Below are 14,516 nucleotides of genomic sequence, written 5' to 3'. Positions count from 1 at the left end.
GTTTTCTTCCCGTGCACCTGTTGGGATCATAGTCGATGGTAAAGGAAACTTGTGATCTGCTAACTTGTTCCAGTTTTCTGTCGACTGGCTGTCAGCGTTTTCTTTCTGGTCGGAGGTTGCAGGGGTGACTTGATAAAACTATTTTGGATGAGAAAAGTCTTGCAAATATTGTTGAGAAATAAAACGTGGCGTGAGACAAAATTAGCCGGATGTTTTATAGAGTAAGAAGGATAAGTATAGTGAATTCACAAGAGAAACAATAGTTATGTTGATAGTATATATATATATATATATATATATATATATATATATATATATATATAGATATAGATACTATTATTTACACACACACATATGTTTACACAAACACACACACGCACACACAGGAATAAATATACAGACTAATGCACTCTACAAATGTAAAGATATAAGTGAATTTTATAATCTATATATGTACTGTACATTGCATGTACAAATTCTATGTGCACACATACACAATCAAACACATGTATGTATATGTATGTATATATATACATGTATATGTATATGTATGTATATATATACATGTATATGTATATGTATGTATATATATATATATATGTATATGTATATGTATGTATATATATACATGTATATGTATATGTATGTATATATATACATGTATATGTATATACATACATATGTATATATGTACATAAATATATACATATATATGTATATACATACATATGTATATAAGTACATATGTATATATATGTATATATATACATACATACATATATATATATACATATACATACATACATATATATATATATATATATATATATATATATATATATATATATATATACACACACATATGTGTGTGCGTGCGTGAACACACACATATATGTATATACATACATATATACATGTATATAATCGCATGTGTTTGTGTGTGTTTATATGTAAACACACACACATATTCTCAGGCATTCATTCAGTTTCCTCAGGGACTACGGTCATCACAGTATTTATAAAATATGGGACTCTCAAAGGGCACACTACTCCACATGCTTCAAAGCATTGCCGTGTCCACTTGTTATGATACATATTTAATTGTAAGATCGATACTAAACTGAGCTAATTCTAACCTTGATAATTTGGTGTCTACTTTGCGTTCATATTTCGACCATTAATAATTCTTGGAAGTGATTTACTAATCAAACAGGATTCTAATTCCAGGTGCTTCAAACATTTAGTTTCTCGGAAATCTGTTATACCGATAGCTTTGTAAATTAAATTCTTTCTATAGGTTTCTCGGAAATGGGTGTGTGATTATCTTTGAACTTGTATGTCTGTGGGATTTTGTGTATATAACGCACGTGTACATGTGTGTGTCCTTACCTAGTTGTTTAAATATGGGGGAAAGAGAGCAGTGCTTAGGGGGGACCCGTCTATATTTAGATTGCCATATAACTTTTTAAAATTCATTTGTGATTTTAGTTTCTTCTAGTTCCTCTTCTATTGAAAATAACAAACTCTTTTTTTTTTGTCTAGCCTCATCGTTCCTGACAAATGATTGTGAAGCATAGTTATAATTCCACGTTTTCCTATTTCCTCCTATGTTTTTATTTCTTCTTCTTCTTTTCAAAATATCTTCGTAGCGCCCATCTCCTTCAACTCGTTCCATCTATATCCTGCCTTAAATGTGAACTCAATACTACTGCAGCATATTCTTGATTAGGTCTCTGATACTCCCTAAGATTATCTTTACCATGTGTTCGTCCACATACATGAATGCCCTTTTCATGTGTGCAATGCTTTTTTTTTCTTTTCTTTTCTCTTCTTTTTCTTTTTTAATACCGATTTTATTTAGCTTTTACTGGTGTAAGGGTCAACTTTTATCGTCAACTTATCTGACAACTTGACATTTATTGGTGTTAAATTCCCATTTACCAAGTACAACTCCTTTTGAGACTTTGACACGAATTCACGTTTTGATCGAACCCAGATCACTAATGTAAATAATAATATTGACCTTTGAGGCATTCTACCTGTTATTCGTCATCATGTAGAGTGTTTCATTAACTTACCCCATGTAGAGTGTTTACCTCTAATTTCTTTTATTTCATATAGAAAGTCCTTCATCCTTTTGAGGAGTTTTCCTTTAACTTTGCGAGTTTCAATTTCCATATAAGTCTGTTATGTGACACTTTACTAAATGATTTTTTTTTTTTTTAATCCAAGTATAATCAATCTATCCAACTTCTCGCTGTTGCGGTATTGCAGTACCTCAGATACTCTTCCTTAAAAGCAGAGATTTGATACCTCCCTTACTCCAAACGATTTATTTTGATATCATGCTCTGTTTCTCATGTTGTTTGACCCATTGTTTCCCGATTAGCTTTTCTAGTAATTTACATATTACAGCTGTTTGTGATACTGGCCTACAGGTCAGAGGAATTTACTTATCACTCTTATATAGGAGGGGGAGAGGGAGGGGGGGATTCTCGGCGTGTGTGTGTGTGTGTGTGTGTGTGTGTGTCTGTGTTTGTGTGTGTGTGTGTGTGTGTCTGTGTTTGTGTGTGTGTGTGTGTCTGTGTTTGTGTGTGTGTGTCTGTGTTTGTGTGTGTGTGTGTCTGTGTTTGTGTGTGTGTGTGTCTGTGTTTGTATGTGTGTGTGTCTGTGTTTGTGTGTGTGTGTGTGTGTGTGCGCGCGCGTGTGCATGTGTATCATGGTGAAATATTTTGACTTATTAGCATTATATGAAACGTTATGCGTATATTTTCTTATCATTTAAGACCTCTCTGTTTCCTCTTTTGGAAATATGACGGTTTAATTCGTTTTAATCGAAAACATTAATAATACTTAATACTCCATGTCTGTCTGACTACCAAACATGTTGAAATCCCGTATCATTACATTAAAGATGCAAAATAAACCCTCGCAGAAAGTCCTCATCTACACAACAGATTAAACCCCTCTCTACACAAAAACAACAATACCTACAAACCTAAAAAACAAAACAAATATAAAACACCTATTATAAGCTATAACCGTTGGCGGCGTTGCGCATCTCGACCCTCACTTGTTTGTTTACACTCGCATGGTGAGACTTCGCGGCGATCCGTTCCCTTCTTCAAACCCAGGCCGGAAAATGAGCGAAATATGAGTAATACAAGTGAGTTTGACGGCTTAAACGCTTGGAAATGAATGAATAGATAATGGAGTGATGGTAGAATGTGTTGGTTTCGATCTAAAGCGGTTGAACGACGCTGGAAATTAGTTATGAGGAAGGTCTTGGTCCTGAGCATGTTCGGTCTTGATTTTGTAGTTTTTGAAAGATTTGTTTTGCTTATTTGGGTTCGGGTTTGGGGGTTTCTACGGCGGGTTAGGTTTTGTGTTGGGGTTTGTAGTAGAAGTAGTGTCTAGGTCGATGTTGTAGTATGGTTAGGAGCATCGTTATGATAGATCGGCTTTTGTGAAATTTTGTTGCAATTTTTGGTACTGGCGGAAGGAATATTACAATTGGTGCTTATGTGGAAGATGCTGATTATCTATCGTTTACAATCTCTAAGGCATGGTTTGGATTATCTTTTGACTTTTTTCTTGTGCATGAAGAACAGCTGATAGATTGAATGACGAAAGTGTTATAGAAAATTCCATTTGGGAAGCCCTGTTGAAGGTATTGGTTTACTTCAGGATTGCACATTATGAGAAGCAAGGGAGACTGTACAGGGTAATTAATGGCTTGATATATTATTTTGCACTTATATATAAACACCATTTCTGGCACCAATTGCAAATGAAGGAAATCATGGTTATCATTTATAATATACCTCATTGAGGTGGTGTCAAGCAATTATTGCGGCCTCCATGCCTTTGGCACTGTGGTGAGGGTCGGCTTGTATTCTGGCGAGATAGAGCTTGCGTTAGTTCCTTAATCTAAGATAAATCGACAAGGAAGTCTACCAGGACTCTATTATTGATAGACACATTTCACTAGCCGTCCTACATCACCAGGTTATTCAAATGTCAATATATTTTGCGGTTCATAGGTTGATGAGATATGAAACAGATGTTTCGATTGGCTTGTTGAAAATGTTTGTTGTGCTGTACTTGGGAATATGGAAATTGCATGGAAGATACTTATCTATCATTTCACAATCAAGGAAGAGGTTACAGATGTATGCACACATGTATAATTTTTCCAAACTGCAAATAATATAATATGTCCAAGAATGAAGAAGCTCAAATACATGTAAAACATTGTGTGATTATACAAATGGTGGGGTGAAATTTTGCTCAAATGTCAAGTCACTGCCAAATATGAGGAGACTAAAAGAAAAGTATTCATCTGATATGGTTGAATTCAAAGAAAAATCAAAAGATATTTCTAAAAAAATGTGGATTTTAATAGCTGAACTTTTCATCCATAAACTTGACATTGTTTAAGGTAACAGGCACAAGCATCTACATACATGAAGAAAAGGAGTGTTAATTTGGTTACTCCTTGAAGGAATTTTCACCCGTGAAACCCATCTGTGCTTGTTATATGCTGGCTGCAGGGATGCCAAACTAATAGCAAAGTACAAAGAGTTCAGATGGGTTCTGCTCATAATTTTTTGGCAGAGGCTGTTGATGTTGAACAAAATAGTATGGAGATTTTCTCCACCCAATAGAAAGAAGTCAGTATGCAATACATCACAAATGAAAATTGGATTAGAACTAGTTCATCTATCAGTTTTGTGTGCTGCTTACCTCTTAGGTTCTGATTTAAACTACTGGAAATTAACTAATTTATCTTAAATTAGATATATATTTCTCAACAAAAATAAAAAAATAAGTGTATATTCTACTTGTTTTTAACCTGATAACAGTGACACAGCTTGTGCAGTAGTCTAGGATGACTGTGAAGTACAACATTTGTTGTTGTATATATCTAAATGCCCGAACATATTGTGTCTTAGACAATTAACCCATTGGAGCCGGTTGACGTGATAGCACGTATTATGGTTTTCGCGTCAGACGCCCTGGATGAGCTATGAGGGGAAGCCACACGCTCGGGTAAAGCGAGCGGGCAACCCAGGCTTGCGGCTTGTGCGCCCGAGAATCTCGAGGCGTTAGGCTTATGCGCTCGAAAACCCCGGTATTGTGACCGCTCAAAGCCAGAATGGCCCCGCCATGAATGGGTTAACAAAAAAGGATTTATATTGATTATTGATTATTACAGAGATAGCCAAAGGTAAGTATTTAAAACAAGAGTTCACAAAGATATAGAAGCACTAAGATATTGGCCATAAAGATTATATTTAACTGTGCTAGTAAGTATGAAAAGTACATGTTGGCACTCTTGCAAATAAATTTCTAGCATGTACAAATATATTGTGGGAAAATAGAGCTTGTAGACTCTCCAGGTTATTCATCATATGAAGAACCAGTCAAAGCTTTATCTTGCCAGAATATACTTAGTGAAGATTTGTTGATCTACTAGAGTGTGGAGACCAATTTTAAAGGACACTGTGGCTGTCATCAAAACCCAAAAAATATTCTGTGCAAAGTAAAGCTAAGGTCACAATTGCTTATCAAAGTCTATGAATCTATGCTATCATGGCAAGGTCTGGTGCTGCTGTGGCCTCTGTGGGCCGGAAAAAAACCAAGCCTCCATCATCTACAATTATAAAGTTTGAGCTTGTTGACCTCCCTGGAAATTTACTGTCAGATGAGTAACTAATCCAAGCTCTTGTCATGGTAAATACATGTAGTGGAGGTCTGTTGGCCTTTTCTAGTGCGTGAAGTATTGAAACCGTGACGTTGCTTTTATCTTTCTGTATCTGCCTTGGATCAGCAATCAACAGGGTAAAGCTTCTGAGATATGAAAAGTGTGGGTTAGGATATGATATATAGGTGTTATGAATTTAGGGTAATGCCTATGGAAAGGTAAACATGTGAAAATGACGAAACAGTTTGCTGTGGCACGAGGACATTTTCTTGGGTGTGTCTTAGAGGGATTTTGGTACCTTCCTGCAGTCATGTGGTGCTCCTTGATTTGGTAAAACAGAAAGATTGATTTTGTAGTATCAATTCCCTTGCATTGCAGACTATTCAGGCATTCTAAGGTAACTTTCCAATCCAAAGTTTAAAGAGATGATGGCCTTAAGGTAATTTTTTTCATACAGATACTCAGGGGAAGTGGTAGAAATGGCAGAGGTACCAAACTCTGTATGTTATAGAAGCAAAGGACTGGGGCAGATCAATCAGTTCAAGGTTATATGATGCTGTTGGTTTGTAATAAAACGGCTGCAATGATTTTCTAGTTTATTGAAACACTAAATGTATTTTCCGATTAATGTAATGGGTCAGTGTGGTTGTATAGCGCAGTAGTATAGCAGGATGAGGTCAGGTGTGTACTGATATTTTCTGGTAACCTCCCATCTTTTATCCTTGGGCAACGTGCCAGCCGCGTCTAGACTCCTATCCCTCTCCTGCCAATGTTACTGTTCTGTATACACCAGTTTATTTCTTTTTTTTCATGCTGAACTTCCACTGATTGGTTCAAAGGAGAGACATCTGTGAAATAACTGTAATTGGTAATAAGTCATATTACTAATGTTGAATAATTGTGGAGTATTTTTCACACGTCATAGTCCATTAATGTGTTAAGAAGAATTGAAAGGAGAAAAAATATAAATATAGATATATAGTCCCTCTTCCCCCCCTCAAAACCTACATGATAGATACCATTTTTAAAATTTTAAAAGTGTAATTTATTTACTGCAATAGTTTAAGAACTTTAAGAATTGTGAAATTCTGACGTTTTCTTTATTTGAAAAGAACACATTTTCAGCAAAAGGGCAAGAGGCCTTTCTCCTTTATGTATTAAGTAGTTACACATATTCTCTTCTTTTCAATTCTCTGCTATATTATGGGACATTTGAAAGCAGTCGACAAGCAAAAAAAGATTTCTCCCCTTCCCTTCCCTTCCCTTCCCTTCCCTTCCCTTCCCTTCCCTTCCCTTCCCTTCCCTTCCCTTCCCTTCCCTTCCCTTCCCTTCCCTTCCCTTCCCTTCCCTTCCCTTCCCTTCCCTTCCCTTCCCTTCCCATCCACTCTCATCCCATCCCATCCCATCCCATCCCATCCACTCCCCTCAAATAAATAGAAAAACTGTCTCTCAAATAAGAGAAGTATGGGATACTCCTTTGCAGATTGTTTACCTAGAGAGTTAATTTTAGAAAGTAGATATATGTATATTGCAAGAAGTAGAGAGCACATTTTATTGCCTGCAAATGTTTTTACAAACATTTGTAGAGGAATTCAATAGAAACCTGGTGAAATTCTGAAGATTGACCTGAAGAAACTTCTGTGCAAGGCCTATGTAATGGCTGTAGATTTTGTTGTCAGTAAACCACCCTGTCATTTAGCTGTCTGTTAGATGTCTTGTAGCAGCTATTCATGCAAGATTTTATATTACTGATCTGATGGTTACACTAGAACAAAGTTGCTGAAGGTACACGTGTTTGTGCGTTGTTTATTTCAAGTAAATCTGTATTTAGGTTATAAATCCAGAATTATAGAAGAGTGTGTGTGTGTGTATACTGATTAGTTTATAATTGGCATTGTCTGTTATTTGATTTTTTTCATGGGTAAAAATGCAAATGTCTACCTTTTCACTTATAAATTGTTATTTAGTTGTCATTAAATTTTCTGTTTTTTTATCTGTAATATTTATCAGGTAGGAGAGAAGTAGTAATCATTTAATTTCTTAATTTAGAAGTGATCATCCTCTTCCAGGAGATTATAGACTTTGCAACTGACTTGTTTTATGGAAATATAGCAACAGATTACATTTAAGTAATTGATACCTACTAAATCAATACAGCCATATAATCTGATGAATGCGTATGCATGTATTTTGCTGTTTAGACTTATGCATTTAATTCTGTTAACAGGGGAACTGATGCTTAGATATCCTGTTTTGTGTGCAAAATATTGCAAGAATGTTGTATCTTGAAGATGAAGTTTGAATGGAGATCTATTGATGTTTACCACTATAGATAATTTATTATTGTTATTATTATTATAATTATATTTCTCACAAGTGCTTTATTGTCCATACTAAATAGCACCTTCCCTTCCAGACAAAGGAATATGGGGGTCGATGGTGGCCCTGGACCAGGCCGTCCAGCGGGCCGTTATGACCAGTGCCACCAGTGGAGGGACTCCGGAGGCCCTGGAGGCGGGGCATGACCTGGACCTGGCACTTCAGCGGCATCGTACGGCCTTCGTCACCCTCCTGCGCAATCCCCCTAAGAATGCTAACGAAAGGTAACTATTGGATGTATTTGTGGATGTGTATACATGTTTGTTTTTGTGTAGAGAGTGTAATTATTTTATTATTATTATTATTATTATTATTATTATTATTATTATTATTATTAATGTTATCATTATCATTTATTATGATTTTTGATACATATAGAACAGAAGATGACTTTTATATTGTTTATTTATTCATGCATAGAGATTTATGCCCATTCAATATAAAGTTGAAAGTGGGCTGAGCTTAGAACAGAAGATGACTTTCATATTGTGTTTATATATCAATTCATGCATAAAGATTTACGATCATTCTGTGAAAAGCTCAAAGTGGGCTGTGCTTATTTATCCCCAGGGAAAGGGTGTAGGTTACCCTGCATTTAGTCGTCATATTATGAAATGTCCCTGTATGCAGGGCTACCTCCAAGGGTGGGGATACGCTTGCAATGCAGGATTATGTGAGATTCAGTGTCTGCTACTGAGTTTTGAATTTCAGTAAACATGTCGAAGAATAAACAGCTAATTAATTTTACAAGCAAAATAGAATATATTGTGATCAACCCATTGCAGACGGGGGATAGATTTGCTTGCCCAGTCTCCAGGATGGGTTTTATTTCAGTGAGGCAGCTTCACGCAACATAACTTGATTTTACCCACTATTTTAGTCACTCATTGTAAAACTAAATTGTAGTATATGATCCATATCAGCTCATTATTTTCTTTATACTAAGTATGACAGAAGTATTGCTGTCTTATGGGAGGGTAAAAAAGCAACTTTATTTTTTCGTATTTTTGCTGTCATGAACGAATACGAAACATATAACCACCTACAATGAAGATAACTTGAAGAGGTAGGGAAGAAGAAGGAAACCTGTGTTTATGACTGTTAGTGCCACAGTAAAAGGCATCCCTATTGGCACAGGTGCATATTTTAGACACTAGGCTTAGTTTAAGGCAACTTCCTTGTCTCGTTCTGCTTGCACATACTTCATCTGCGGTACTCTAGAGCAACAGGTCGTCAACTTGCTGTGTGCCATCGCTCTCTAAAGATAGTGCTTGCTAGAGACCATAGATGGGTGCCATTCAAGGCTCTCTCTCTTACTGGTGCTAGAAGAAAGTGGTGCCATCTAGGTTTTGGAAGTTAGGTTTGCTCAGTATTACATTGATTATAGTAATTATGACTGCAATTGCCATCATCACTTACTCCTTACTCATAGCACAATAAAATAGCACAATGATCCAAAATCCCAAGCCAAAGCTCCTGTGTCATGTATGTCATGACACCTGTCCGCAGGTTAATATCAATGATAAGAAATATGAATTCATAAATACTTACATATTTGCACATATGTATGGACATTCATAATAGATATATATATTTATAGGCAGATAGATAGATAAATTGATATAGATCTATAGATATAGATATATATAGATATATATGTAGATATATATATATAAAGAGATAAGTTTGTGTGTGTATATATTATATATTTTATATTATATATATATATATATATATATATATATATATATATATATATATATATATATATATATATAATGTATTTGTTTATATAATGTAATCCCCGACTCTGCAAGTGTCGTAAATGTCTTGATTAATAAGGAATTTAGGGATGGTAAAGTGGGCCCCACTTTTGGTTTTCATAATACAACCAATAAGGTTTTGATTATTGAACATGTGATTAACTTGAAATAATTCTCCTTCTTTTTTTCTTTCCATTAGATCAACCATCCAACGGTCCACCACAGAGCCAATAACTCTCCCCGGCTACACAGTCCCCATGAAACTGTCTGACTCCTTCATCAAGGAAGTGTGCATCATTTCAGACATGTTTAACCTGAGTGAGATCTCTGTAGCTTCCCTCCTCCACTCTGCTGAAGAGGAACGCACCCTGTACCCGGGTGTTCCGCGAGGACTCATAGCCATCCTGTTCTACTACGACAGCCGGGTGCACCTGGCCAGTGCCCTCAAGACTCTGATCCAGGCGAGACAGGGCATGTCCTGGGTCCTCCTCCCAGACAATGAGGAACTCTCTCTCAGTATCACCAGGTATCTGGAACCAATCCTCAACATCAGCCTGGTTGGGAGGATTTTAGAGCTCATCATGTCAATGGATATCACAAAGGAAATAGAGTTGCTGCAGCAGAACAGAGCCCTGGGAGATGCCAAACACAGGAAAATGGTGCTGGACAAGTTCCAAGCTGTGCGAACTTTGCTAGCAGAGTCGCTCTTCAGCTGGGCGGCTCAGACCCCTCTGAAGAAGGAGGAATGCCGCCGCCTCTTGTCTTACATGTCAAAGGTGAAGCTGACCGAGACGAGTGACGGATCTCTGGATAGTGTCAACTTGGCCCTCCTTATGGCCCTGCTTTACAGTCTAGAGGCAGGCCACCTCCTCAACTCAGAGGACATGACAGAAGCTCTCAGCCAGTTCCCCATTACCAGCGATCGGTCCTTTGTGCAAGAGATCCACCAGGACATGCGGTCAGAACTAGCCTGGGAGACTCCGGGACTCAAAGCCATAGTACAGCTTGCCTGGGCTGTGAGCCTTGCAAACTTAAGGCAGGTTGCAGTTGCCACCCAGTTGGCAGATATTGATGCCATTCTAGAGGAAGATGATGCTGTTCTTGATGATGCTCTCAAAGGAAAAGTTTTCTCTTTCATCCAGAATTCAATTCTTACCAAAAAGAATGTTCCTCTGGAGACTTTCTATTGCCAGCGTCTACATTCCATCTTGTCTGATTTTATTATTCATGTACCTGAGCGCGTGAAGGCCATGAAAAACAGGGCTGATGAAAATTCCCGTCTCATCACAGCCAATCTCAGGGAGAGCCTCCAACCTCCAACAATTCTTGAACAGCCATTTGAAGAACTCTTGACTTGTCTGGCAGCACTTTATCAAGATGGCCAGTGTAGTGAGCTTGTTGAAGAGTATTGGTGTCCAAGTGAGGTGTTGCCCACAGCATCCCTCCAGTACAGAGGGCAGGGATCAAGGCAAATGGCCCTCTTCAAATTTGTACGGCTCCCAGGGGACTTCCTACCACCCTCTTTGTTTGTGCCCTACGTAAACCTCCTCACTAGCCTAGCAACTACTCCACGCTCTGCTCAGTATGTTTACAATTTCCTCAGAATGAACAGCCAGCCACTTTCACAAGGCAGCAATTTGGCTTGGGAGCATTTTATGACAGCTCTAACACAATACTACAATAATCTGAGGCAAGAAGAACCTGGAGCGATGGACACCATGTACCGCAGCCGTGGCACTCCCAGGGGAATCACACCACAAGAGGTGCAAGGGCTATTAGCAGTGCTTCAACTGATGAGCATGGTGGCCAGGAAGGATGAGCTGTCTCGAGTGGCACTCTGTGACAATGCTGCTTGGGCGCCTCTCTTTGTGTGCACTGGCTTACTGACTTGTGCTGTTCCTCTGGCACTCAAAACAGAGCTAGTAAATGTACTGGCTGCCTTTAGTTTAACACCTGTGTTAGCCCAGCGTGTGTGGGAGCTGGTGGAAGGTGCAGGCTTGATTCCTGTTCAAGAAGGCGTTGCAGGCTATCAGCCTCGTGGGCTTTTGGTTGACATTGAAGAAGTTGAAAGCAGTATTGAGGAGTTTCCATTGACAAGAACATTGTTGAAGCTTTTGAGTTCATTGGTACGTTCTGGTATACCACCAATGCTAGGTGCAGCCACTCGCCAACCAGGATTTCGTCCCTACCTAGATTTGGTAAGGGATAGAATCTTCCTCCGCCACAACTCTCGTACTTACCGTGATGCAGGTGAACGGTGGGCTGTAGCCCGTGGCTGCTTGGAGCTACTCCACCAATTGCTAACTGAGCACCTCCAGGTCGCTAGCACTTCAGCAGAGCAGAGAGCTGGACAACCACCTGGGCATTCCATCCTGCTGGACCTTGTACAGGAGTCACAGCTACAGAAACAAGTTCTCTTGGTTTTACACGATGGAGTTCAGATTTTAGAACAGCACCGTGAAGTTCCTGGTGAAGAGGATTTGCACAAGAGCCTTCTCCTTGTGTTGCAGTTGTTGGAGGCAGCACAGGAACAACAGCACATAGTCCTCGGTGCATCATCCAACCCTGATGTAGTCCTTGGAGTGGAGAGGTTACTGATGAGCATCAATCCTCACTCTGGCATCAGTGATCACTTACTAAATGTAGTGAAAATTGTGGGCCATCACCAGACACTACCACAGCATGCAGCCCTAGCCTGTAGACTGCTTGCTTCATCTGCAGCCACACCCAGTGCTCAAGCTCATCTTCTGTCTCTGTTGACAGCTTCGACAAATACGGCTATGGCAGTAAGACATAGCTTTGTGGAAGTGATAGATCATGCAACTCTGGATATTGCCGAACATTTAGAAGCTGCTGATGCTGCAATAAACTTATTGCTGAAGTACCTCCCTCTTCCAGCTCCAAATATTGCACACTTCCTTCTGGGATATACAGCTGATGACATGACAAACTTACGCACAGACTTACTAGATGCTGGAGCCAGAGGATATCCCCGCACAGCATTGCATGCCACTCTGGCAACCTTGCCATCATGCCCACTTAGCCTTGCTGAGGTAGCATACAGACTTATTCATTCACTGTGTAGTGATTCCATCACATCCTCACCAACTCTGAGGTATCTTCGATCTTCCCAAGACCTTTTATATCGCACAGTTGCCGCCATGGGCCTTCCTCAAGATGAATCAAGATTGCGACTTTTGTCTCAGGGATGGGTGCTGAGGTGTGTTGCTTTGGAATTGCGTTATCATGCCATCCATCAGCAACGATCCCAACTAGCACGCCTTATACACCTGCTGGTGGCTGGAGCTGAGATGCCACAGCAAGAGCCCCTAGATGCATCCCAGGGTTGGGTGGGTGGTGCAAGTGGTGGCCGAGGCCCTCTTCTGTCATTGCTGGATGCTGTTGATTTGAGCATTGATTCTCCACCACCCCTTCAGTGTGAGTACTTCACCAGAGCACCAGAACTTATAACTAGTTGTGAGGAGCCATCTCCAGAAGGTCCAATGGTAAACATGAAAATGTTACATCAACAGCTGAGTGCCCTATTGGCAGAAGGAGGCTCAGGCACATCTGTTACGCAGCGTGACCCACTGCAAGAGGAGCTTGAGCTAGTCATGAGTCATGCTTTGATGCTTAACCAAACAAGAGCACTGATGTTTGCCTACAGACACTTCCTGGAAGGTTGGCGGCAAGTGGTAGAAGTAGTGGTGGCAGTTACACCTCCAGACCTTATAGAGACTGCGACACATCACTCATTCCTTCACACACTCACACATGACCTTACCCGACGTCTTCTGGATGACACGGCACTACCTTCATTGACCACACAGTTGGTGTCAACATTACTGATGCTTGTTACAACTCTAAGAACCATCCATGCCAGACCAACCAAGCATCACCCACAGTATGTGTCCATGTTGGATAGCGGCAGCCCGACAGCCCAAGCCGAGTTCCCATCATCCTTGCAACTGGTTCTTCGCGGACTGGTAGAATGTGTAGCAAGATTTAGGCAGTGCAGCCAAGGTGTCCGAACATCTACATATGCTGCCCTTCTGAACTACCTTCAGATTAGGGCTGATCCCATTGACAAAATGGAAATTGAAGAAGACACATCTCAGGCACTTCTACGAGCCCCAAGGGAAACTCAAGAGGAACAGTTTCATCGTGAAAACTATGAAGTTGTTCGGGAAGAACTTCCTCAGTTGGTTGATGTGTTAGCCATAGAAGCTGGAGGAGGCCATCATGTATGTCAGGTATTGGCTCTGACATGCTTGAGTGCATTGGCTGCATTAGAACACAGAGCAGCTCCTCTTACTAGTGATTCTCTACTTCTCTCTCATCTTGCTGATCAAGGACATCTGCCTCGCATATTGGATGCTCTCAGGAATGATGATCACCAGCTGTTAACTCTGTTGACATCAGATAATGATGATCTGAGACCACTGTATGTATATGAAGCAAGAATGTCACTCTTAGCACGTTTAGCTTTATCTCCATCAGGAGCTCAACAACTTCTTCATGCTGGGCTAACCACACGCTTGTCAGAGATGGTATGTCTTGATTATCGACCTGCCAAGCCTATACTCACAGGTAGCAGTGATGACTTTATCCCCAGTGTGGTGCAAAGATATCGCTCTGTGCTGATGGCTGCACTGAGAGTCTTCTTA

General features: G+C 39.6%; 1 protein-coding gene across 1 annotated transcript in view; it reads left to right on the top strand.

Annotated features, from left to right (window-relative positions):
* The first annotated feature begins 3,062 nt into the window (after positions 1 to 3,062).
* Nup205 (nuclear pore complex protein Nup205) overlaps positions 3,063 to 14,516 on the top strand; it is a 13,194-nt gene continuing 1,740 nt past the window's right edge. Inside the window, exons 1-3 of the mRNA XM_043011399.2 lie at positions 3,063 to 3,166; positions 8,124 to 8,310; positions 10,049 to 14,516. The exon at positions 10,049 to 14,516 is cut by the window's right edge and continues 1,740 nt beyond it. Coding sequence (XP_042867333.2) covers positions 3,154 to 3,166; positions 8,124 to 8,310; positions 10,049 to 14,516 — 4,668 coding nt within the window. The 5' untranslated portion in view covers positions 3,063 to 3,153. The remainder of the gene's footprint in view (positions 3,167 to 8,123; positions 8,311 to 10,048) is intronic.

Source organism: Penaeus japonicus, unplaced genomic scaffold (genome assembly GCF_977035675.1).
Source record: "Penaeus japonicus unplaced genomic scaffold, GWHDUDI00000001_assembly GWHDUDI00000026, whole genome shotgun sequence".
In the NCBI taxonomy this organism is placed as follows: Eukaryota; Metazoa; Arthropoda; class Malacostraca; order Decapoda; family Penaeidae; genus Penaeus; species Penaeus japonicus.
The sequence above is the reverse complement of the archived record's forward strand: the minus strand, read 5'-3'. Positions and strand labels throughout refer to the sequence as shown.